At 39.1% G+C, this 26,481-nt stretch overlaps 1 protein-coding gene across 1 annotated transcript; it reads left to right on the top strand.

Annotated features, from left to right (window-relative positions):
- Positions 1 to 356: 356 nt before the first annotated feature.
- Positions 357 to 26,056, top strand: ubr1 (ubiquitin protein ligase E3 component n-recognin 1). Its single transcript, XM_084741935.1, has 46 exons — positions 357 to 559; positions 3,981 to 4,240; positions 5,884 to 5,962; positions 6,276 to 6,386; positions 8,013 to 8,140; positions 8,231 to 8,369; positions 9,003 to 9,065; positions 9,167 to 9,290; positions 10,257 to 10,364; positions 10,459 to 10,547; positions 10,631 to 10,729; positions 10,829 to 10,986; positions 11,333 to 11,432; positions 11,527 to 11,655; positions 11,762 to 11,942; positions 12,054 to 12,106; positions 12,266 to 12,376; positions 13,633 to 13,698; positions 13,816 to 13,917; positions 14,004 to 14,067; positions 14,151 to 14,275; positions 14,380 to 14,432; positions 14,523 to 14,625; positions 14,710 to 14,913; positions 15,023 to 15,122; positions 15,233 to 15,336; positions 15,460 to 15,540; positions 16,409 to 16,590; positions 16,680 to 16,888; positions 16,983 to 17,082; positions 17,209 to 17,361; positions 17,449 to 17,549; positions 17,971 to 18,070; positions 18,165 to 18,313; positions 18,397 to 18,452; positions 18,553 to 18,649; positions 18,787 to 18,854; positions 19,078 to 19,225; positions 19,563 to 19,650; positions 21,451 to 21,587; positions 21,673 to 21,781; positions 22,753 to 22,809; positions 22,898 to 22,975; positions 23,071 to 23,241; positions 23,374 to 23,475; positions 24,657 to 26,056. The coding sequence occupies exons 1-46, from the start codon at positions 515 to 517 to the stop codon at positions 24,796 to 24,798; spliced, it is 5,226 nt and encodes a 1,741-aa protein (XP_084598061.1). The 5' UTR covers positions 357 to 514; the 3' UTR covers positions 24,799 to 26,056.
- The last annotated feature ends 425 nt before the right edge of the window (positions 26,057 to 26,481 follow it).

Here is a 26,481-nt window from a genome sequence, read left to right as displayed (position 1 = left end):
TATATTGCAAAGTTAAATGGGAAAATAAATTAATAAGTACAAAGGAAATTAAAACCGCGATACTAATTAATAATAATTTATTAAGCGTATTTATCTATTTTATTTATATTAGTTTTGGTGCATTTAATAGCATGTTAATTAATTTATTGAGTCATTTATTAATTTCTTTGTTTTTTAATTTTGGCACTTAACAAATAAGAATTATACATGGACTCACATAATCTAAAAATTGTAGGTATTATTTATGAAGAACTTCGGCTACCACCAGAGGGCGAGTCTGTCATAATGTCTTGTTTACAAAATATTCGTTGTGACCGCAGAGTCATATCACTGATAGGAAAACTGGTATTTTTTGTCGTGTTTGATTAATAGATGAAAGTATGAGTAGCTCTACATCCAGCGTTAAATATTTCTGATATTATTGTTTGTTATGGGCTAGCGGCGTCGCAAAAGGTTCTCTCTGACGAGGGTAAGGGTCTCCTAGTGACACCTCCTCCTTTACGGTAAATGGAATATGGCGGAGCGTGAGAAATCTCTAGACGGACTGGAGCTCAGCAAGGTATGATTTTTAAACTACTTATACAGCTGACAGTGGTCACAGAAACTCAGGGACTAAACACGGAGGTATAATGCGTTAGCTTCTTTGTTCTGTAGAGTTGGACCGTTCAGTTAAAGGGTATCTCCGTACCAGGCTAGCATTCGTGGTTAGCTCGTATGCTAACTGTCCTAAATGGTTAAAATGTCTCTGCAGAGGCTACAGAATTTATTGCTCACCAACTGTGGGTGTAATGTGGCTGATTTTAGAGTCAGGACTCGTTAGAGTAGACAACACAGTCAGGGGAAATGTGGCAGTGTTAGCTTTAGTGTGTTAATTTCCATCCTGTAGTATTTTGATGGTCGTTTTTGTCCAAAGCGCCCCAACACGAGTTGCTATGAGTTTACACATTTTGAGCACCGTTGACGCGACTCTTAAAAGGACTAAATACTGTTTTAACACTTTGTCAGATATAAAACATTGCCAAAGATGTTGGTCACAGGGTGGAAGTCAAATTGGCCTACTTCTGTATGTTTGTTGAGTACAACAAACAAAGCAGACATGACAGGCATTGTTTGCGAGATGTGACATATTAAACCTTGCAGAACAAGCACTATAAATAATGAAAATGATTTAATATCGAGTGTAATTCCAGCCTCAATGTGCAGTGACCAGTATGAAACTACAGTTTGCCAGCTTGAATTCAGTTAAAGGAACAATTCACCCCGAAAATCAGAAATACAAAATTTTCATCTGGTCTGTCGTGCTATTTATTCATCTAGATTGTTTTGATGTGGGTTTTTGGAGATATTAAATAATTTGTAATTTAATAGGACTAAAATGGCTCTTGCCTTGCGCTTCTCAAAGCAGACACTCATTACTTTTTGAAACACTCAAAAGTAATGTCTCTGTCTAGAAATGGTTACTTGAAATAATCCACAAATCTTGTGCTTTAAAGTTTCAAAGATGAACTACTTTCATTCTACCATAGGAAAAAAGTAGTTCCTCATCAAACAAAATGAAAACATTGTTTCCATTGATCAGCTTAAGCCAACCACTTAAGTTTGCAGTTGATTCGAAGAAAATGATGAAGAAATATGTGTGTGGTAAAACAGGGCACTCTATATAGAAATTCAAAGTTATGCACAGCTGTGAGTACTGCAAAATATTGATATAGTTTGAAACTACCACGTTTTTCACAGTGAAAAGCCGTCATAATTCGATTTGTGTTCTGAGATATGACATCTCTATATGGGTCCACACATACTAAAGCAGTCCTCTTCAATTAGTTATTTTTAGAAGGGCCAGATTTGAAAAAAGTACAGTGCCCGGATGTTTACATTTCCTTTGACTGACTTTTACAGTCAGGAATTTAAAAGTGTAAAACAATGCACTTTAAAACTTTAAAAAGTCCCTCAACTTTATTAGTTTTCACAATTAGAAAATAAACATCATGCACAGGAAAAAACAATGCACCTTTGTAGCCCTAGATTAGAAGTAGATTGTTGTTTTTAATAAACACAAATTTGCAGTTATCAGCATCTTTTTTAATTTGTTTTGACTCTCCTAAATCCCCTCTGTTAAAATATCCCGAGTTAAATTTTTTGACTGAAATAAGTGCCTATGTGTTTAACAACAGACATAGCCAATGGTTAGACTACTAAGTCTACTAATAAAAAAACAATATAAATACCCATGTTGTTTTTAATAAATACAATGTTCCATTTACTATTTTTTAAACGATCAAAGAGCCAGATTCAGATTACTGGCTGCCAGTTGAATAGTCCTGTACTACAATATCCTTACCTACCCCTTGTTAATCACTTTTCTCTTTTATTCACTTCTGTGCACAAGGTGCTATAATGTCAAGTTTATTATCCTCTTCCCTTAATCTTTGGGCGAAAAACACTATGTATCTTTAGATGGACTCTCCTCAGGGTTCTCTCAAATGTAAAGAAGTTCATGTGTAATGTGGAAAAAATTCTTCGTCTAAATAGTGAGAGTTGCTAGTTCTCTGAAGAATTACCAAGACAGTGTGATGAATCAGATCTCTTTACTTCATGCAGCATGGAGAGAAGACTCTTGCACAGTGTTCTCTGAAGGTCTTACAAAGCATCTTGCCTTATATGCAAAACAACAGTTGCTGATTCTGTAACAGTGTCGATTCAATCAATCCTTTAACAATGTGTAGGCACACTAGTCTTCCTGAGTATACTGTTCCACTGATTTGATTGATTGATTGTTCACTCAGGCTTACAGTCACCTTCCTGTTTCACAACTTACATACAGAGACTCACAAAGTTAGTACATTGATTATTCATCAAATTTGTTCATCTTCCACAGTCATTCACACAGTTATTTAGTCCTAAATCACTGAATTTCCAAAAATCACCTTCTAGTCTTTTATTAGATATTTTTTATTGATGGTAACCAAAGCAATACTATTTCCGACTTGTGCCATATACTGTCAAATTTAACATGTAGATGGTGCTATTATTAGTAATTCTTGTGTCATAGATATTTGGCTGGTTTACAATTAAAACCACGGAGTGCACATGGTGATTTTCATCCAGATACCAGAAGAGGAAGTGTCAAAGTGAAAAGGCTTCTGCAGTTCAGCAGAAATCAGGAGAAAGTAGTGTGACTCAGTCTTTAACAATAGCAGAAGTTAACAGAAACCGATTTACTCACAGTGACTCACACATTTTCATTTTTTTCCAGTGCTCTACTTAGTGGTAGCATCAGTAATCAATACAAAATAACATATTTCTGCCTCCATCACAAAAGTTGGTTCATAAATCTCGGTGTGTCATATCATATTGTTCCATGATATATCATCATAATGTTTTTTGTGATAAAATTTGTGATGATGGAAATTTTCCAAGTTATAGACAGAATGACATCACTCTGTTAATCACAGCAACAACACATGTGGCTGAAAGTGAAAGTAATGTTGCTACCGGCTCCACAGTGGAGAAATTAGTTCCAAAACAGCGAGTGACTTAAGTAATGTGAGAAGTGGTTTGGTTTTAAAAGATCAGGTGTACAACAAGTCATAACAACATTTAAGAAGTACAAGAGGCCTGTAATAGCAAAACAAACAAATATCCAGCAGAAACCATCAGTTGAGTACAAGGAGAGCTTTTTTTTATTTTTTCCTCATATTGTTAAGAATATCATTATTGCAGAAATACCCAGACTTTTGTAATGTTATTTTAGGGCCATATCACCCACTTCTATGATGCAGTACCAATCAATACGCTTTATTGGCATGGTATTTGGCACGCACTGCCAAAGCACAACTGTGCATTGTGAAATTCAAATATCTATCTGCACAACATAACAAGAACATCGGCTTATGCACTATGTGTGATTATGTGTCACAAGGTGGAGACAGATGTGAGTCACTGCAAGACAAGTCATGTTGATCTCTTTCTTCCTGCAGGAATGGCTGGAAGCTGCAGACAGCAGGGCGGAGCTTCTCCGCTACCTGAAGGAACAGGTACCCCAGATCTTCTGCCTGAAAACAGAGTCCAGTCCTCAGGAGGAAGAGGAGCTCATGCAGAGCCGACTCCTCCACCCTCTGGAGTGTTTCCTGTTCGGAGAGGATCCTCAGGAGGGTTTGGAGAAGCTGAAACAGGGCTGCACCTCCTCCCAGCTCTGTGGACGTGTCTTCAAAGAGGGAGAGACTGTCTACTCCTGCAGGTCTGAATACGGCCTCTGATCTTCAGTAATAAATAAGTTATGACAGCGAAAAATAACATTAGAAATGATGAAATACTGAATATTTATTAACTGGCATGCATGAAATGCAGGTATCAAAAAGCATCATTCCCAGTCAAATCTGGGGTTACAGGATGAGATGTAAAGCCACAGAGTTCAAAGACAGGAATATATATGCATGTAGGCAATTTGATGTCATTACTTTTGAAGAGAATAATTTTGGCTTTAGTTTTGTTGTGATCTAATCACACGACAACCCCACAGTATTTAGGCTAAGTGTTAAAAATGAATAATTAATGAGTAGACTCTCTCAGGTTTCAGTGTGACAGTCCGTGAGTGGACTTGATGATGGTGAAAATCGTATCACTCACATAGATAAGTGCATCTTCTCATTCATCAGTTTTTGTAGTAGTTTTACCTCACTTTCAGGTCAGCATGACAGATATAATAATAAAAGTGAGTGGTCTATTGCAGTAGGTATTCTCTATGAATAAGGTAAGGTGCTCTCTTTATATTAAAAAAAATTACAACTTGACAGCTACATAAAAAAAAACTTAAAGGAAATTAGTCATTTTGACATAATAATGAAGAATGCAAATAAAGATAAAAAAGTGTGTGCATGTAAGCTTAAAAGAAAGTGTATTGTTAAAATCAGTTCGTGGAGAGAGTTAAAATAGTAGGTCTGCCCCCCCTGAAATTGTTGATTGAATCAATGAGTTCAGAAGACCCTGAGTAAACTCACTTTTTGTCAGTAAACAGAGCAATGCAGGAGTCACAGCATAGCAGGCCCTTAACTGCATAAATTGAGGGTGAAAATGCCCATAAACCACACAGCTAACTGATGAAATTGGAGAAGAAGCAATTGAAATGGAAGGCAGTGTGATGCCGAATAATGAGCCAGGGCAGCGGCTACTCTGGTGATGACTGTCAGTGAAGTTGGCTAAGCCACTTACGAACCAGACATTAGTACAGTGTCCTTTATAACTGTCATTCGCTGTGATCTACTCTTTGCCTGACAGTGCTGTAATCAGCCCGGCAGGAAAGATGCTCTATCGATCACTGGGATTTTATAACTGAACTATGAGAAAAACACTCAATTTTACTTTCTCTGACTGTGTGGAAATCTAATGTTCTCACATGACAGATGACAAAGAAAGGCGCTAAAACATGAGACTTGTGTAGGCTGATGTAGGAGTTTAGTGTGGTGCTGAACTAAAAAAAAAGGAACACATAGTCAAATCTTTTTATTGAACAAACAAATCTGATTTGACTGACAAATTCTGAGTCAGGTACAGCCCCAGAAAACAGGTATATGTAAAATATGGTGAGACAGGTGTATGTTTGCTATTGTCTTAAGCAAATGCTGTGATGCTACTGTAATCATTGTAATTTGCAGCCAATGACAGTGAGTTTGTATCAATGCAAAGTAAAACTTAAGTTCATTTGCTTGTTAAGTTTACACTGTGGATATTTACATTGATGTAAGTAAATAAGTAGGTTGGTGCAGGAGAGGTCAACATGCAGTTCAGTTTTGTACATTAACTGGCATGTCTTCAGCCACAGGTGTTACACTTCTGTTGACTTTTGCTCAAACAAGTAATAAATTCTTTTCAACTTTTTTTCAGGGATTGTGCAATAGATCCCACTTGTGTCCTGTGCATGGACTGCTTCCAGGATAGCGTGCACAAAAGCCATCGTTACAAGGTTGGTGTCAATATAAATGTTTCCATTTTTAATGAAACCAAAATGGATTTCACAGTACAGTGCTATAATGTCAGTTTGGTTACTCTCCTCTGTGCCGTGTAGACTGTGGGAAAAACACAATGTATTTCTAGATACACTCAGATCTATGCTTCACTATAGGACTTACAGCATATTAGGCCTTTCATGTTTCAACTCCAGTGTGTCATAATGATAATGCATTCCCACAGTTAAAGCAGTTGTATAACTTAATTGCTGTTCTGTGTATCCATTACTTGCCCTCCATGACGTACTGTATGTTTGCTTTTTTCCCCAGATGCATGCATCATCAGGCGGGGGCTTCTGTGATTGTGGGGACGTAGAAGCCTGGAAGATCGGCCCCTGTTGCTCCAAACACGACCCAGGGGCAGCCACTGCCATGGTAACGGTGAGTTACATAATAGAGCGGAAAGACGGACGTGGGAGGGGCGTACTTGTCCCGTTCTGTGTCAGTGAACCCCAGAATGCTTATTTTCCCATCTTAGTCTTGGATGCTGCTCTCTTGGCTGCAGCTTTGGCTCCGGAAACAAGAAAGAAAAGCACTTTGTTGACCTGCACCAACTGAGAAAATTTATAACTAGGTTAAGAGACTGTGAGGGTGAAGCTGGTGGAAAACAGTTGTCAGTGAGACTGGTGGTGAGCAGCTTAAATCCTGTTGAACTGTGCAGGGAATGTGTTCATTTTACAGCTTCTCTCCTACCAAACAGCTGCTGCGACACATTTTGATGATTGGTTGTTATTGTTCAGCACTTGTTTGTCAGGCCTTTCTCTGCTGATCACGGTGTTTGGGGTTTTCCCTGATAAGATCATGCTGGGCTTTGAGCAGATGTACAGCTTGACGGCTCTGTTCCTGTTTCCATAAACAGCAGGTGCTTCTATTAACAGAAGCATCACTGGCACCAGGCTCTGGGAAGCTGCTTTTTGTTTTCTCCACCAGATCTGAACCTGTGCTTAACGAAAAGTGACACATCACATGGACATGAAGCATCTCCACACCGAACATGCTGTTTCAGATCACTTGTTGTTTAGATAATGGTAGATTCCAGTGCTTGTTCTCACACATTACTGTGACGTAGGGACTGCTGGTGTAAATACACAGACTCTATAGGTTTTGTTTGGTTTGTGTGTCAAATGTCAGACATTTGTATGAAATATTTTGCTGCAATGTGGAATGTTTGCTCTCAGGGAATTTGATAATAACTTTACTGGACCAGCTGCCTGTTTAGCTCTTATTACTAAGAAAAATATTTTTTATTCACTTCCTGTCCCCTTATTGTAGAGTTACTGCTGGTGACACAGGAAACAGGGAATTAGTAAAGGTTATTACAACAAACTTTGTCCATATCAGATTAGTTTCAGTTACTGCAAAGATGAATATCTGTGTTTTGTGTTTTTTGTATTCGAAGTTTTTTCCCATCTTAATCTTGGAAAGTTATGATATTAGAAAAAAAAACTCTTATAACAACATATTTATTGAATCACTCCAGGTCAATTATTGATGTCACTACTAGCAAATCTCCCTGATGTTTCTGACAGTGTTTCAAGTGCGTCATTCTTAGAGCAAGAGACCTCCTGATAGTGTTAGTTGTATGGCATGTCACAGGAACTATTTTAGTTGGTTGATCTATTGTCCCAAAAATAATTGTGAAAAACAATATTATTGTCATCTTAAGACCATTTTTATATCACTGATACAGCAAAATGTCACAGGGTTTCAGGGATATAGAGAGTCCTAGGTTAACTGTATTGAGGCATTGTGAAAAAAATGCTCAGGGGCTAGGCCTAAATCTTACTATGGTAGGAAAAACCCTAGTGTTTATTCTGGCATCATGTTAGCTAAAATGATAGTGATATTGCTATGTAAGCAAACATGCATTTGGCAGTATTGGGGTCAGTAAAAATTATTGAGGTCATGTCCATATATAGTACCATCAGTTTCTAACATAATTATTGTGACGGGCCTAGTGGTGTGCTCAAAAATGTAAGTCCTATGTACTTCTCTCATTTTGTGCAGGATGAATGTTTGTTGGAGCCAGAGTTATATGAGCGCGCTGAGAAGCTGTTCCGGGTACTGCTGGACTACGTCACAGATTTCTTGGTGTGGGAGGAGAACCTGGAGCTGTCAGCTGAGCTCCAGCCCCGGTACGACCTGTCTGATTACATGCAAAGGCAGTTAATCCGTATGCAAAGCACTCAACTTAACTTCTCCTGTGTCTTTCTCCATCCATGCAGGACAAAAGACAATGCATATTACTGTGTACTATACAATGATGAACACCACTCGTACGACCATGTGATCTACACCCTGCAGCGCTCAGTTAACTGTAATGAGGCTGAGGCACAGACACACACAGTTCTTATTGACAAGGAGGTATTTTTGGTTTTATTTACACTTGACTTTTCTTTAACAATACTGTCATGTTTTCATAAATGCGCTCATCTTATCCATTGCAGATTATGCTGTTGTGGCCTTCAAACTGTGCCACCCTAGCAGGGTTTCACTTGTTGATTCACATGTTTAACAGTCCAAATCTCAACACTGGAGCTGTTGATTCTTTTGCCTTCATTTGACTTTAGACGTGGAAATGTTTTGTTATATTTATTTAAAGTGAAAATAAACCAGCCAAATGAAGGCAACAGAATCTGTGGCTGCAGTGTTTTTGGACTGTTTAACATGTGAGTGAAGAAACAGAACCTTGTTAGGATGGCACAGTTTAAAAAAGGTCAAAGAACAGGCCACAACATAGTGAAAGGCTGTGCCAGTTCCTCATTGTAGATATGTTTCCTGCATGTTTGATATCACAGCTGATAATCATGTGATTAATCAGAGTAAATCCAAAAATAATTGCTGAGACTATTCATTTAACATCAATATAATATTATAAGTCAATAGAAAAGATTTATATCACATAATTAAATCAGTAAATAGTGAGAGTGTAATTTGTAATCAACACAACTGTCTCTCACATGTGCCACTGAGTAATTATTGTTAACTGTTGCACAGGGTCGGCGAGCAGTAAAGAGGGGAACGCTTCGTTCCTGTCAGCAAGCAAAGGACCTCATCAGGGTAAACACCAGCCACTGACTCTAAGAAGTTTAGTCTTGAATCTGAAGTATCTAGTTTTGCATCCCTAAGTGAGCATTAACTCTTTTACTGCTTGCTTTCAGTCCAACTCTGAGCACATTTCCCTGCAGCCACTTCGTGTGGAGATCCTCCATGCAGCAGTAATGGCTCATCAAACGTTTGCTCTGCGCCTTGGCTCGTGGTTCCAAAAGATCATCAGTTACTCAGGTGCTTCCATCATTACCACCACACAAACACTTTTGGAAAATGCATATTTTAATTTCATTCCTTTATTTTCATTGCTTAGTTTAATTACAGAGGGACAGTGCAAATTAATAAACACACATTGTAAATACATATGATAAAATTATCAGAATTAGCCAAAAGGCTATCTTTCATCTCTAGACCCTCACTAAAACAGGACATGCTAAAACAGGACATGCAATTTAAAGACAGGAAAAGGACAAACATTTGTTAGAAGCAGTAAAAGCAGTAGTGACATAAGCAAATAAGCAGGACATATACAGTACACACAGTACATGCAGATTCAAAACAATACTGACATATACACACAGAACATTTGCAGCAGCAAAAGGAGAGTTTAGCGCTGATGTGTTTGTATTAATCATCCACTGTTTTAATGATCTTTCAATTACCAATTTAGTGTGTAGTTAGCTGATATGGTATTGAATTGTATTCCACTCTCTTGAATGTCTGACAGACTGACTAAAGGCCACAGAATAGTGCAGTCTGATTATATGGGCTCCAGCAGGTCCATTACATCATCCCAACTTAAATCAGATTTTTTCAAACTGTTGGAAGTGCTTTGATTTTTTTTTCCTTTATCTAGTGTTTTGAGTGCTTGTTTGTATAGTGATTTGATTATTTTCAGCATTCTTTGGCTGGCTTGTGACCTGCTAGTTAAACAGTAATTCAGATAAGTGAAAGAAACATCTTGGAAGCCTCTGTATATATGCGATTTCTTATTAATCAGAAATTTCAGCTACAAGTAAGTGAGGCTCAGTAGCAGGTCTGCTGGTTTTGTAGAAGGACATGCTGCCTGCTTTTTCTTTTTCAAGTAGTTTTCTATTTTTATTTTCTATATTTTGATTGTTGTAGACATGTTCAGTTATCTTCACTTTGCTGCTCAGCTGTCCATATGCAGTTGCATGAACCTCTGTGTGTCTTGTGCAGTGGGTTTCAGGCAGGCCTTCTGTCAGGTGGCACTAGAGAACAGCACAGACAGAGAGCAGCCGTGCCTCATCAGCAGACTGATGCTACACGATGCCCGGATGTTCAAAGGCAAGTAGCTTGATTTTCATACAGTGTACAAGCTTAGTCTCAACCTGATTCTATATGACACTAACATGAAAATGTTTTTTCTTTTTTTCTCAAGGAGCTCGCAAGATAGTACATGAACTGATTTTCTGTAGCATGCTAATGGAGACAGAGTTCAAGAGGCTTTTTGCAATTGAGTTTACAAAGGTAGGAAAAGGAGAATGTAACTTTTTTGGAAATTCTTTCGTTTCTTGCTTAAATTAATACATGCCCCATCTTTTTCTATACAGCACTTTAAGCAGCTGCAGAAGGACTTCATAAATGATGACCATGAGAGGAGTATATCCATCACTGCTCTGTCTGTTCAGATATTCACTGTACCCACATTGGTAAGTGTTGTTTATTTTTAGGGCATCAGTGGAGATATTATATTATAGCAGGGTAACTATTTATGTTTCTTTCTTCTCACATTCCTGTTCCTCCTCTAGGCCAGACAGCTGATCGAACAGGCCAACGTCATTAAAGTGATAGTTGATACAGTCATGGAACTGCTGCGTGAACATCTGGATGTTAACCATCGTTTCTTCTTCCTGGGTTACAACTCAGACAAGTTCTCACGCATCCAGGTCATCTTCCACGACCTCAGGTTAGATATTAGTGATACAGAAGAGTTCAGTCAGAGAGATTATCAAATTTGAACGTGTGACTAGGGAAGGCTTATATGCTGCGGTTTCCTTGTGTTTTTCAGCTATCAAGTCCCAGTTATAGGTCATGAGCAGACAAAAAAATCCCTTTACTTCAGTTAGCATGTAACCTTTCAAAAGAGACCAAAACCATTCATGTACTCCAAAAATTGTTCAACAACAGCTTAAAATTTATTTTGGGTATGCCTGGGATAGGCACTTTTGGGTAATTTTCTGTGAATTTAAGGAACAGAAGTGAGGAATTTTAACAAAATCTTCACTCTAAGCTGTAACATGTTTGTCTCTCAGGTATATTCTGATCAGTAAACCCTCAATATGGACTGAAGAGTTACGGACACAGTTCATAGAAGGGTACAAAGACTTCCTTGGGCTTCTCAAATGCATGCAGGTAATAATGATCTCAACTGTAATTTATTTTCTGATAGTGTGCTATGGTATGTTACAGGTTACAGTAACTGATCTTCTTTCACTCTGTTTATCAGGGCATGGAGGAGGTGAAGCGTCAGTTTGGTCAACACATTGCAGTAGAGCCAGAGTGGGAAGCTGGTTTTTCTCTTCAGATCCAGCTCCGCCACATTCTTGCTATGTTTCAGGACTGGTGTTCCTCTGATGTGAGTTGGCATGCAATTTGTCCATCAAACAATAGATTTATTCCACAAATAGTGGGAAGACAGCAATGAACTGCTGTGGTCACATATTTCTTGTTTGCCCCCTCAGGAGGAGATCTTGCTGCTTGCATTTAAAGAGTGCCACAAAGTCCTGATGCAGTGCAACAACCAGATCTTCTACAGGGAGCCCAATGACTACTACATGTGCAAGCACATCCTCCATGTTCGGCCGTACAAAGTGTCGCAGCAGCCTGTCAGCATACATCTGCCAATCTCCAGGCTACTGGCTGGTAGAAAGATTAATATTAAAGACTTTAAGTGATTTTATTGCATGACTGTGTTGCATTTGTAGCTGTTTCTGTCAGCTGTGAACTTAGCACTCTGTACACTGTGATCCCCAGGCCTGTATGTACTGCTGTGCAGAACAGGAGCAATTCAACGTCTGGATGATCCTGTAAGTGACATGTAAAAACAAACAAATGATGATGTAAACGTTCAGTAAGCTGCTGGTGTCAGTGAGTCAGCATGCAAATATTCAGTGTGTTTACTGAAGGAACCGTCTTCCGCTGCTGGCCTTCGAGATAAGATTTCTTTCTGTTCTTGTCTGTTGTAGGAAGACTACGACTACACCCAGCTGGCAGAGCATCCTCTACGCTGTGTGGTGCTGGCTGCACAGGTCTCCGCTGAAATGTGGCGGAGAAACGGGCTCTCATTGGTCAGCCAGGTACACTCCATTCTTTGATGTTCAAGACATTGGGCCTCATGCAAGAATGAACGATCTTATTTTAACTGTCCCTTACTCTTTTTAGATGGTGAGCTCATATGCGTGTGGCATGTCAGACTCAGCAAATGCTCTTAACTCTGTAAATGACCAGTGTAAACATGATGAATGCCACCTGAGTGCACATTCAGGAGACTTGTAAATTAGACCTGTCCTGCCCCATATGTCAGGAAGTGTTTATTCATGAAAATGGGATCAAAGAATAAAAAGAAGTACTTCCCGAGTTTGGAGATTGAAGTCCTGCTTTCAGAGATCCATATGGAAAGTCTTACCATATTAACAGTGTTAGCAGTGGAATTAAGGGGCCTGCTAAAGGCAAGGAATTGGAAAAAATGAGGAGCGCTGTTACTGTTGTGTCACCTGAAGGTCACACTGTCACTGACATAAAGAAGAAACAGTTCAATATAAAAATGGTAATAATAACATTAACTTTTTTATAGCAACTTTAAAAACAGAGTTTAAAAAGTGCTTTGAGAGACAAAGAAAAAGAGCAGGATACCCAGGAGGTAATATAATAACAGAAAGACAACAGAATGAGGCCAAACAGAAGCAAGACAAAATTTAGCTAGAATTGAAGAACTAAAACTAAGACACAAGCAAAAGAATAGTAAAGCATAGTAAGAAAAGAAAAAAAAAAAAAAAAAAAAGACAAAACGGTGAAAGAGATAACAGGAAAAAATGGCCCCGTGTGATTTTGTCTCTATAATGGCAAAATGTGTGCCATAATCAGTGATGTTGTGACTTGAATTAACTTACATGCCTGGCAGTCATGGTAATAGCATATTTAAATAATGATGATATATTTACACTGTATTAATACATTTGGAAATATTCAATTTGCAGAGTCAAATATGGTGATGTCTATATAATTAAGTGTATTTACTTTTAAATTAACATTTGTTCGAAGTAATGAAATATACTATCATTAGTGAAAAACTTCGATGTAGATAACAGCAGAATAACTGCACATGACTCCCGTGACAGGTCTGGAGCACTCATGATTTGCATTTGTGCCCAAGAGAAAATTCAAAATACAAGAAAAGTATGGAATGCGGGCAGGTCTCAGAAATCACTCATACAAACCACAAAATCTATTCATACTAGTGATTCTTGCATGAAGCTTATTGTTTTTATTCAGTATCCTCTCTGTTACTATTTTTTTTTTTTATCAATTAATAAATATTGTGTCACACGATCAGGTCTACTACTATCAGGATGTGAAATGCAGGGACGAGATGTATGATAAAGACATTCTCATGCTTCAGGTTTGTGGCAGTCAGAAATAAGATTTTTCTCATGCTCATACCCTTTACATTTCATATGTACAGTACATAAATAAACAATGTGGTGATTATATGATCCTTCCCACATATTGTTTACAGATAACTGCTTCCAAAATGGATCCCAACCACTTCCTCATGCTCATCTTGTTGAGATTTGAGCTCTTTGATTATTTTAATGGAAGTTGTTCAAGCAAAGACCAGGTAAGCACCTCGATAATAAATCAGAAAAAAAGAAAGTCATGCCACCAAACACTCTGCTTAATGATGAAAATAACTTCATTTTTCAGGATGAACTCACACAGTGGAATCGTTTGACAGAAGAGATGCTCTACCTCCTTATCGTCATCGTTGGTACGGTCAGCTAATCAAACTTGGGAAGTTAGTTGTTTAGATATGAACAATAGTATGATGTCTGACAAGTGTTGTGTTTCCAGGTGAGCGTTATGTCCCCGGCATCAGTAATGTGACCAAAGAGGATGTGACGATGAGGGAGGTTATCCACCTGCTGTGCATTGAGCCCATGGCTCATAGCAGCCTGGTCAAGGGTCTGCCAGAGAACGTAAGATAAATATACTCTCTAAATTAAGTTACCATCATTAGTAGGGTTGGGTGATATGCTAAAATTGTTCCTTTGTTTTTTAAATGTAATGTTTTCTTTTGTAGGAGAGCCATGAGACAGGACTGGAGAGTGTAATTACCAAAGTTGCCACCTTCAAGTATGTAAAGACCATGAAAGAGCTTATAAATTTTATGTTAACAGTCGTTTTGGAGTGGGTTTAATCTGTCTGTTGTGATGCTGTTCTTAGAAAACCAGGTGTATCAGGACATGGATTGTATGAAGTAAAAAAAGAGCGTCTGGTAGAATTCAACCCTTTTTTCTACCATTATTCAAGATCCCAGCATAGCAAGGTAACACAGTCTCACCAGTTTTACATTAAGTTATCACAACTTCTGTTGAATAGTCCTCATCTCATTCTTATCATACACTTCTAGGCAGAAGAGTCTCAGAAGAAGAGGAGGACTCAGGAGAGCAATGATAAAGCTCTGCGTCCTCCGATTCCCCCACCCTTCTGCCCAGCTTTCTCCAGCATAGTGCGTGTGCTTTGCTGCGACATCATCATCCACGTCCTGAGACGTGTCCTGCAGAGAGCTGCAGAGGACAAGGCCACTCATTGGACAGAAGCCATGATCCAGAGGGTACGCATTACATCTGTTTTTGTCCTTTTACAGAGTCGACCTTGCTCAGCTCTTGCTATTTATGACTCAAGCCACCTGCAGTAACAAAATGCATGCATTTACCACACAGGCCCTGCACCTGATAGGTCAGGCTTTGCTTGAAGAGAAAATGCAGCTTGAGGATAGCACTGTGGAAGAAGTGACCTTTGATTTCAGCCTCAAGGCCCGCAGTGAGTGAAAACTAATTGTTTTGTTGGTCACTTCATATTCATCATAGTTCTCATGGCTATAAACTGGCTCTGTGAATTTTGTGAAATGCATGTCTCTTCTGTTCTTCCAGAAATTGGTTCAGAGCATGGAAAGTCAGTGTTCCTCCTGTTGTCCAAGATTAAGGCTGTTCCTTCCCTGGAAGCTCAGAAAGACATGGTAAAATGGGTTCTACAGGTAGGCTGTTTAATAAGCCACATTTTATTCTTTGCATCGCATAATGGTTTCTGTTGTTTTTGTGAACTGGTTCATTCAATTTCCAGTTAACTTCACCTTTTCCTATTGATGTTTTTCTGCTAGATGTTTGAGATTGTCAAGTGCCTTAGAGAGAAGTCCAGTCCAACAGCCTCCATGAGCGTAGAGGCAACTAAGCCCGAAGAGGTAAAAGAATAATGACTGATGAATTTATTCACCAGTACATTTGACTTAACTTTACGTTTATTTGAGTTTGAGTGTTTAGGTTAAGTTCTGTAATGGATTGTCTTTTACAAAGAAAGCTCAGGGCTATGTTAATTACTGTCACGATATGGTGTGTTGGCATCTCCTTATCAAATAAGTATCTAATTCTAAAACTAATAAGTTAAATTTGTTTCTGTTAACGTTGGTTTCATCTAATATGGGTAAGTGAAGTTCACCAATAAAGCCAGAGGCAACTTGTGCAAGAAAACACATTTGGGTATAAAGGCATTAGAGTTGCATTGGAAAGTCAGAAAAACATAAAGCCACTCCACAAAACCACCAGCAAATGAGTTCCATCACCCAATATTATTCACAGTTTGGCTCCACTGTTAAATGTGAATAAATTAATTTTCTATGCAAATAATTCTGGGACTCAGATTTTCCTTCATATCCTTTTTACTTTTTTTCCACACAAGAAATAGATCCCACTCATAATCGTGTTAAAAAGGTTTTGTGATTTTTTTCAAATTTAACTTTTTGAAACCTGCAGAAACCCTGTGTCATTGTCTCAAACAATAAAATAGTTTAGTGTCTGGGATGGAGTCATTAAGAACATAGTAACAGTATAAAAGTACCAAAATACCAAATGTACAATTATCCAAACTAAAAGGCACTTTGTTGGTGAGGTGAGAGCCTCTCTTGGTTGCATCATCCCACTGACTCACTGTTCATTTGGTTTCCCAGAGATCAAGGTGCCAAACACAATCTAGACATTGTCATGCCCTCTTTTGAAATGATAAGAAATCAAATTAATTGAAACATGCTGCTGTCTGACTTGTTAATATTCCAGAGTGCTCAGGACAAAGAGAAAGCTGAGCGTAAAAGGAAGGCAGAGGCTGCCAAACTCCACCGGCAGAAAATAATGGCCCAGATGTCGGCAATGCAGAAAAACTTCATCGAGTCCAACAAGATGTTGTATGACAATATGCCAGAGAGTGGAACACAGGAAGAGCCTGTTACAGCCACTGAGAGGTGAGGACCATGTGAAGAAAGGTTATGTTTTACTTACTTAATTAAATTAATAGAACTAATTATAGTTTGGGTTATGCTGACTCCTCTAGTTGTGCCATGGAGCAAATGGAGCTGTGTGTAGCTGTCGGGCCTCACAGAGGGTCCACTCCAGCTGAACGGGAGGTGCTCACCTGCATTCTTTGCCAGGAAGAACAGGAAGTGGTGGCTCAGGCTCCAGCCATGGTGCTGACTGCATGTGTCCAGAGGTCCACGGTGCTGACGCAGTGCAGAGGAAAGATACCGACCAACATAGCAGATGGTCGGTCTCCAGTCACTAATCAGTTCGTTTCATTTTTATCAGCTGTAATTTCGTAGGGGAGATGAAATATGTTTGTTGTGTTTATCTCTTAAAGGAACAGCAACGTCATATCCGCTCTTCATGCCCCCTGAACTGGCAGTTGGGACGCACACTGGCAGCTGCGGACATGTCATGCATGCCACATGTTGGCAGAAGTGAGTTATTACAGAAATTTGCTTCTCATTATGAACTCAGTGCTCCTTTTGTGTGCATTTTGTCCACTAGAGAGCATGACTGACATTTCCTTTGCCATTATGGCTGTTATTTTGTATGTTTTTCAGATATTTTGAGGCTGTTCAGAATACGACCAGGAACCGGCTCCATGCTGAGCTAATTATTGACCTTGAGAATGGGGAGTACTTGTGTCCCCTGTGCAAGAGTCTGTGCAATACTGTTGTCCCTCTCATCCCGTTGGAACCACTAATGTTTAACTAGTAAGTCCAGTCCATCCTCTCCAAGTCAATCTGCAGTTTTGTACAAAATGTTTAGAAGATATTTAGATATTTGTCTCCCGTGTGTAGTGAAAATGCAGAGATAATCGGACAGCATTTGACGCTGCCTCGCTGGATCCAGGTCCTCTCTGCCAGGATTAAAGGACTCAAGTCAGTCACTCAGGATAATGGTGAGAAAACAACATACAAAAATTGCATCTTTAGGATGTAAGAGGAGCAAGGAGTGCAAGCAAGAAAGGGTTGGATGGAGCGTAGAGTGGCTTCCCTGTAAAACTAACAGATGACAATAATATGATACAAGAAAAAGACTGTCGGGACATTGTTTCAATCACTAAGGATTCATTTTGGAATCTAAAAAGATCCATTCTCAACCACCAGTGTCTAGACTCCATCGGGGGTTTCCTATGCCAATCACAGCATCACTACTCCACATTTCTCATCTTGATTGTGCACATGCCAATTAAATATATTTTGCACACGTAGAATGAAGTCTCCTGATCGAATTGTCATTATGCTGAGTTGTTTTTAATTTGTTATGCTCTGTTTATGATCTGACATGAGATAATTGATCATTTTCTCTCTGTTGTGCAGATTGCAACACAGAAGGCAGCAGTGTTGATGGGGACACAGGGCTGTGTGGAGAGGGTCAGCCAGACTTTAGATCCATTCTGAGCTACGGAGTACAAGAACCGTGAGTGAAACTGTCTGCTCAGTCAGTGTTACTCAAATATCTATGATTCCTTTATTGCAGCAGTTTAAACTCTCTGCTGCTGTTTGTTTTTCAGGAGGAAGTTCTCAGACAGCATAGTGGAGATGCTGGTTGTGTGCGCCACCACAGTCCACAGGGTGGGGCTGCAGACGGCACCCAATGAGCTGTGTCCTCGTGTGCCCTTGATGGCTTGGAACACATGTGCCTTCACTATTCAGGCCATAGGTACAGTAAGACCTGTTAATGGTGTCACTCTATCCATTTTTGTGTTTTCGCAGTTGTAAAAATATGTCTACTCATCTTCACAGAAAACATATTGCAGGAAGAGGACAAGCCGCTGTTTGGGTCCTTACAGAACAGACAGGTTGGATGTCACATACTGACAAGAAAACAGCTGTCACATAATTAATGTTTAGGTTTAGCTTTGTCAGACATCAGTTTTGTGAGATGTTTCTCTGTTTTAGCTCGCAGGTCTGAAGGCAATTGTTCAGTTTTCAGCAACTCAGCGACTGAAGAGCTCCCAGGCTGTCATTCAAAGGCACTTCACCGACATGTTGGGGGGTATGTGCTCATTTAAAAATACATCACGTATCTGTCTATTGGATGTAATTGTACAGATTTTCAAATAAAGCACATTTGGCTTTCCCCTGTGTATGAAATGCACTAAATATATACATGACTGTGACCTTTCTCCCCAGTCTTACTACCAGTCATGAGCAGAAAGAATACACCTTCTCTTCTGGAGGTGGACTTCTTCCATCTTCTGGTAGGTTTCCCCTAAAGGGAATAACTCAGGAATCCAATCCATCTTCCAGCAAGTTCTGCTGAATCACATTTATAAATATCACTTTACATATAATTACATTTATGTCTTATATTTTATTATGATTCTTATTAATGGTTCTCACAGTTCAATGTTTTCTTTGCCTTTATTTGCATTAGAATATGCATTATGTTAATTGTGTACCTGTTAACGTGTGTTTTGTCAGGTGGGCTTGGTGTTGTCTGTACCCTCACTGTATCAGGAGGAGGCTGTAGATTTACAGCCGTCTGCTGTCAGCTCTGCCTACAACCATCTGTACATCCTGCATCTGGTCACGATGGCTCAAATGCTGCAGATCCTCCTGTCCTCTACAGGTACAAACAGCAAAAACCACAACCAGACTGTCTGATCTAACAATATTGCTGGTATTTCTTGTCTGTAGATTGTATTCTCCTCTCTCTCTCAGAAATACTTATATCAGTTTGCAAATTTGTGCCAAGCACATATGTGTCTTTAAATTCAATGCTTGGTCATTTTACAAGTTCTCAGGTTTTTTTTCCATCCAACCTGTATATTTTCTATGTTTTCTATTTCTTCTCCTTTGTTTTATTTTATTATACGCACAGATAAATAAGGAACCAAACAGAAGATGAATGCTGTTCAATATCCAGATGATTATGATGATTAAATAATGGTGTCATTTCTGCCTAGATTTCCCTGCAGTAGCGGGTGGAGAAGAGACGGAGGAGGCGAGAGCAGCAGCAGAGCTCTGCACGACAGTGTCACAACACACTGGAAGGTACAAGTGTTTTTCATCTTCCTATTATTTATCAGGCAACAACAACAAAAAAGCTAGGTTAAGCATGGCAGGGTGTAGATTTCCTGGCTTTATAATCACTCATGTAGAAGTATAATAATTTTAAATTAAAAATATCTTGAACAAAATATTATCTAAGCCAGCCATTCTCAACCACTGGGCTGCATCCCACTGCTGTTAGCTAGCAAACATTCCCTTGGATGCATTCACACAAAATGGATCTGTTTTTGAAATAAAAAAAAAAAGTGATGTAGGAGACAAGCCTGTGCCACTTAAAGCTCCAAAGTGTGTGGTGAGGAAATATGATCCTGAATACATTAAATTTGGTTTCATAAAGGTAGGCAGTGATGCTGATCTGAAAGCACAGTGCGTTGGATGTGGTGAAATTCTTTCACAGACCCACTGTATTTTCTCTCCTTTTTCTGGTCCCCAGAAATTCTTTAACCATCAGAAGTGGGCCTTAAGTTATAAAAAGTTGACAACCCTGATCTTCACTGAAAGTTGTTCTGTTGCCTTATTATGGAAATTAATAGACAATTCGAATGTTTGCCACAGAAGTTGTGCGTTAGATAAAGAAATAAATTTAATGAAATCTGTTTCTCATTAGCGGAATTGACATGTTTTTTGAAACATCACACTACCAAGCTCAGAATTCATCTTTAAAATAAAAAAAACAAAAGACGCTGTAGTAAACTGTCTGTTTCAAGTGAAAGAGGTGACATGCAGATGTATTTTAATCAAACATTAACTAATGAAGAAGTGTATGGATGTCAATCTTAGCAGTGTTAGTACAGAATTTTAGTAGAAGTTTCTTCTGCTTTGAGATGTGGTGCTACTTAATCTGTCATGCTGCCTCTGAAAGTGAGTGTTTGAAAATGTCAGCTTCTTGGTGGAAAAAGACCATCGTTTGTTTGGGATCTGCATTTCTAACAACCCACAAGCTCAGCCTGTCTGCTCCTCTTCCCTACAACAAGGAGAAAATTGTTCTTTTGAAAGCCTTTGTTCATATCAGACATGAAACTAAATGAAATTTACTTTTTTGATTTTCTTTTTTTCCATTCACTTTAAATAGCAGCTCTTAGCCAGAAAACCAAAAATAAAACTTTTGTAAACCATTGCCATTATCTGTCTGAGTTTGAAGTCAAGGAACTAGTGTTAGTGTGAAAAAATAGTGAAACATTGATACTGAATCTTTTGAAATGCTTTCAATACAAATTATTATTATTATTATTATTACAAATATTATTATATTGGTACTCAAGTACCAGTGGCACTTTTTCACTTTCTTCTCTCTATAACAGCAAGTTGACGCTCACACTGCTGCGGTGCCCACGTTGTCCTGCCTCCTTTCACTTAGTCACTGTGCTATCTGTTTCTCGTCACTCACCTTGTTATGTCTCTTTTCAAAAAAAAATCTAGAATTATATGCCCTCAATGTGAATTATTTTTCTCTGTGGTATCAAGTATTGGTATCTTTCAAGGTACTGTATCAAAATTAAAAATCTAAAAATACAGTATATACTGCATTTCAGCATTTCCAGTGAGTTTTGGAAAAGTTTGATGTAGCAGGCAGAGCAGGACATTCAGTCTAGCCTGCTTCATAATCAGACTTGTCAGGAATCGACCTCACCTATTTGTGATGGAAACAATCGCCTCTCTCAGTAGAGAAAACATTGCTGCTTTCCCCCTATTGTCAAGGCCGTCTCAGTACTGCATGCTCAGATGTATAATGTTGACAGCCTTCAGTTTGTTTGACATGCTGCTCTGATGTTTGCTCGTCAGGCTGATTCCAGATGTGTCCGGCAGCTCTGTGGCAGAACGAGTGAAGAGAGGAATGGAACCTTTCCTGCGCTGTGCTGCTCTCTTTTTCAATTGCCTTACAGGAGTACATCCTCCAGAGGAGCTCTTTAGTACTGCTGGTAGGTCAAAATGAAGTATTACATCATTATAACATGCTGCATGTGATGATTAATGAATTCAAGCTGACATTTTGGGTATTTGCAGTTACCTCTCAAGGACAGATGGAGGCACTGTGCAGCTACTTGGCATTACCCTCCAATCTGTTCCAGCTCTTCCAGGAGCACAGAGAACCTGTTACTCCATTACTGCAGAGGTGGGTGATAAGCACTGAGGCAAGGTCAACGTATATTGATCAACAATCTTTTCAGGTTGAAAGCAGGATTATTTAATTTGGGGTTGTATGAGGTACTCATCCAGTGTATTAATTACAGTAGATCGCAGTCGACACAGAAGAAGTAGAGAGGGGCCCCAGCACAGAAGCTATGCAATGTGCTGTTGTGGACAGCATCAGCAACAAAAGGTGTTTTAGCCACTTAAAATGGTCCACCTAAAAAAAGTCTGTGTGATGGCAAATTTATGCAATGAAAATATTCTAAATATAGAGAACACTTAAACTGATCTTGACTTTTTTTTTTCTTATGTGGCTAAAATACCTTTTTGTTGCTGACCCTGTCCACAGCAGAACATTGCTTAGCTTCCATGTCAGTGCTCCTTTCTGCTTCTTCCAACTGGGAGCATGTCAACCTGCATCTACTGTAGCTAATACACTGAACCAGTGCTTCTCAATTATTTTCTGTTACGTCCCCCCTAGGAAGAAGAAAACAATTATTATAATAATTTATAGTAAACACACCGGTCTTTCCCCGTCTCCCACCGCAGTGAAATCAAGCGCTACATACGCTTCGTCATATTTCCTCGTCTTAGCTTTCAGGAGACTTTTGTTTGTCTCATCTCCGTCTCTCTCCGCCTTTCTTTTCATCACTGTTAAATATTTTTCCATGGTGTCTCTTGAGGATTTGTTCACTGCACTTCATATCTCCTGCTCTGTGCTGTGTGTGTGCATGCTCGGTGCAAAAAACCCTACACCATAGAGCTAATACTCCCTGTGCACACTCTGACAATGAGAGCACCACTGCCACCTATTGTAGTGGATGTGCAATTACACTTTATTCTAGTATGGCAAAAAAAGCATGTTCCCCGGGGTCACTGAACTAACAATAAGTCCCTCAAACAAATGCACTTCTGAACTGTCCCTTTAATGTATGTGTTTTTTTTCTTCCCTAGGTGGTGTGGGAACCCAGCTGTAACCAAAGCTCTGAAAGGCACAACCCAAACAGTCAGGTAGACTTTGGTCTTGTATTTCTGAAGTCCAAATTATATTTTGTAATAAAACATTTCCAAATAATCAATGAATAAACTCCTCCTCCAGATACCCCAGGAGAAGGAATCGTTTGATTGATCTTCCGGAGGATTACAGCGCTCTCCTCAATCAAGCCAGCCATTTTCAGTAAGTGGGAAATTGAACTTCTTTTCAATCACCACTTTTCAGTGAAAAGTGTGCCGGAGACTTTCATCCCACTTGTCTCCTCTGTCTGTCCTCAGATGTCCCAAGTCCACTGATGATGAGAGGAAGCATCCGACGCTGTGCCTGTTCTGTGGGGCCATGCTGTGCTCTCAGAGCCCCTGCTGTCTCAGCCAGCTGGATGGGGAAGATGTCGGAGCATGCACTGCCCACGCTGCTACCTGCGGAGCGGGAGTGGGGATGTTCCTCAGGTGGGTCAATTCTAGACCTCATAGGGATAGAGAAGTATTTTCCAGCTCTGATGCGGCATTTTTTGACTCTGAATTGCATTTTTTCTTGCATGAAATGTGGTATAAAAATGAAATTTTATTTCATGTTAACAGGATAAGAGAGTGTGAAATTGTACTGATGGCCAGCATGACTCGAGGAAGCACGTACCCTGCTCCTTACCTGGACGATTATGGGGAGACTGATCCTCACCTTGGGTAAGAGTCACAGTTTCTTTTCCAGGTGCTGAACTGTTATTACTTCTGCCTAGAATTGCAAATGTAGACGTGTCAAAATGTAGACATGTTGCCTCCTACAGGCAAAAAAGTAATACCTGCTGCAATTTAAACAACGCCACCACCTGCAGACAGTGAGTGTCAGATGTGCAGTTTTATACAAAACTGCATATCTGACACTCCTTGTGTTGCAAACCAGCATTTGGATAATGTTTTTGTGGCCTGGTGCTTTTCATCACTGACAAAGAGTGACAGAGCACAGTTCAGGTCAGTCTACACCAGGGGGGATCACTCTCCATTGACTCTGACCATGTTCAGAATTTACTATTCTACTAACATACTATTCATACTAAGAATGACACCAGCTGTGTATGTAGTGTGGTCCATCTGTATTGAAATGCCTGGATCTACTGGATTAGCAAGGACTCCTATGCACCATGAGCTTACTGGATATACATTTGCTGACTGACAGTTGTTTTATTTGGCCAGACAAACTGTAAAGTTTACTAACTAACTAAGCTATGAAAAGCAATCTTAATCTTTGTGAGGTCAAATAATGATATTACCTGGTGATTCGACCAAATAGCTGTAAATATCTGTGTATATTTCACCTCTGGCTGTTCATTGTGATCGTTTTTCCAATAAAAGGAGATGGGAAGGAGAAGGCATGCTGAGTGCTACAAGCAATATTGAGTTTGTCAATATAACTTAAACTCTGTGGACACAGGAAGCTAAAATAATGATATGTCAAAAATCTAATGTTTATTTTTGTTAGCGTTTCAGCCCTTTGTTGCATATTGTGGCGTTGATTGTTTTCTCTTCCAGTGAGCATGGTTTTTAGAGTATAATGCATTCTGCTCTGTCTCTATGCCATGTGCCCCTGTTTGAATCTGGTCAATACAAGACCAAATTGACTTAATTTACAGATTTGGAGCAAGTTTATATCACATATTTTCTTGATTACATTAACAACAACAACAACAAATCATGCCCTGCTCAAGTCTTCCATTAATGTCTTGCAGAGTTTTATGTCATCCAACAATGCTGTACCAAAATGAAAAGGAAAAAAAAAAACACTGATCAAAGCAACAGCCATGACGCACATCATTTTGTCACTTCTGTTTTCTTGGTCAAACCTTTGAATAAATGCTTTTGATTTCCAGAAGGGGCAATCCACTGCACCTCTGCCCGGAGCGCTACAGGAAGCTGAACCAGCTGTGGCAGCAGCACTGCATCCTGGAAGAAATCGCCCGTAGCCTCGAGGTGGTCAACGTTATGTTTGCCTTTGAGTGGCAGATGTTGTGATGATTGCTCCAGCTGTGGTGGCCCGGGAAGCAGAGAGCGCAGCCATAGAGCACAATCTGCTCCAGTGCTCCTGAGGCACGCACACGCACACGTACACACACACACACACACACACACACACGCAAACACACAAACAAGCAACCCTCCCACAATCAAAGCAGGCCTGATCAGCCAGTCCCTTCCTGATGAAACCCCTGCAGGAGTTGAGAGACATGGGACATTCAAAAGTAGAAGAGGAGGACGATGAAGAATAGTGGAGGGTGACGGATAATGAGTAAACCCAAGTCGCCTTGTTTTAATTTGATTGTCTGCTGTGAGAATGAGTTTCTGCTAGAGTAATGTTATTTGCAAAGAGGCTCATTCAAATAAAGACAAACATCAGACACACGCTAACACGTTTCTGTTATCAGTTCATCATGTATTTGAATTTTCTCCTCAGTAATGCTGTGAATTTTCTGCATTCTTCTTTTTGTGTTAGAAATCATGATTTGTCCTAAGTTATAACTGTTGAATTATGCTGTTTTGGAGGACATATTAATTTGGAAATGTTAAAGCTTGGTCAGAAATCCTACGCATTTTTGTGTAGGTAGTCAAAATGATCCTACTGTACCTTTACTCATATGTATAGACATGTATGTAATGGATAAAACATTTATAAAATATACGGATATTATTTTCAAAGTTGAAACAGATTCAGTATTCTGAAAGTAATCTGCTTCCATAATATCCTGATATAGATGACTTTAATGCTAAACAGACATTTTGACACCAGATAAAAGTTTTCCGGAGTTTTAAGCCATTTTTTGACATTTATGGTTACAAATTCTCAATTATCTTAAGAATCAGTGACTAAATTATATGAACCACCTTTACCATGATACATGGTGTTACGAGATGAAGAAACCCTATTGGGTCAAACTTATGTTGACTATCAGATATCCACTGTATGTTTGTAATTATTAAAGCTTATTAAAGGGACCATTGCTTGACGCATTATTAGTCACATTTCACCATATGGTGCTGATTCACTTAACACAAATTGAATTTAAGTAAAAGTATTTCAATATTGTATTTAAGAAAGAAATGTACTTTTTATTGAAAAAAAGGTAGAATATTTTATCTTTTCAGTTACTCCATTCACTATTGCTCAGCTTTTTCAGGAAACAATGTGTGAATATAAAATTTTCTCCCTTTTGTGTTGTTTGACAGAACTACATGACTTCCAGGCTGTGGAAATAAATACACGAGCCTCTACACACATGAACTGTTCCTGTGCCCTGAGTCAATCTGAGTAGTGTCACAATTTCTAAAATCTAATGTGGTATAAAATTAGATTTGTTTCATAATGGAACAGAATCTTCTCTCATGTCGCTCACCCAAAGAATAAATTAATGATCAATTTTCTATCATAAACATTGTTTTGTCCATCAAGTAAGACACCTGTCGAAAACTTTTGCACAGTACTGTATATGTATTTCGTCAATGAAAATGTGTGTCCGACATCTACAGCTCAGTGCCTTTTCCTCTAAATTTTGCCGGTGGCTAGAAGTCTTGAGTCTCCCTAAGCTAGTGACAGAGTCAAATTTAAAAAAAGAAACAGGAGAATGTAGAATATTTAATAGTTGCGGCTTTAGGCAGATATTTTTTGTTTGTTTGTTTTTTGCCTACTGGCAGTGCCCAAAT

The sequence above is a fragment of the Lutjanus erythropterus genome, chromosome 18 (genome assembly GCF_056507025.1).
Source record: "Lutjanus erythropterus isolate fLutEry1 chromosome 18, fLutEry1.hap2, whole genome shotgun sequence".
Classification (NCBI taxonomy): Eukaryota; Metazoa; Chordata; class Actinopteri; order Lutjaniformes; family Lutjanidae; genus Lutjanus; species Lutjanus erythropterus.
Note: the sequence above shows the minus strand (reverse complement) of the source record. Positions and strands in the feature narration are given on the sequence as shown.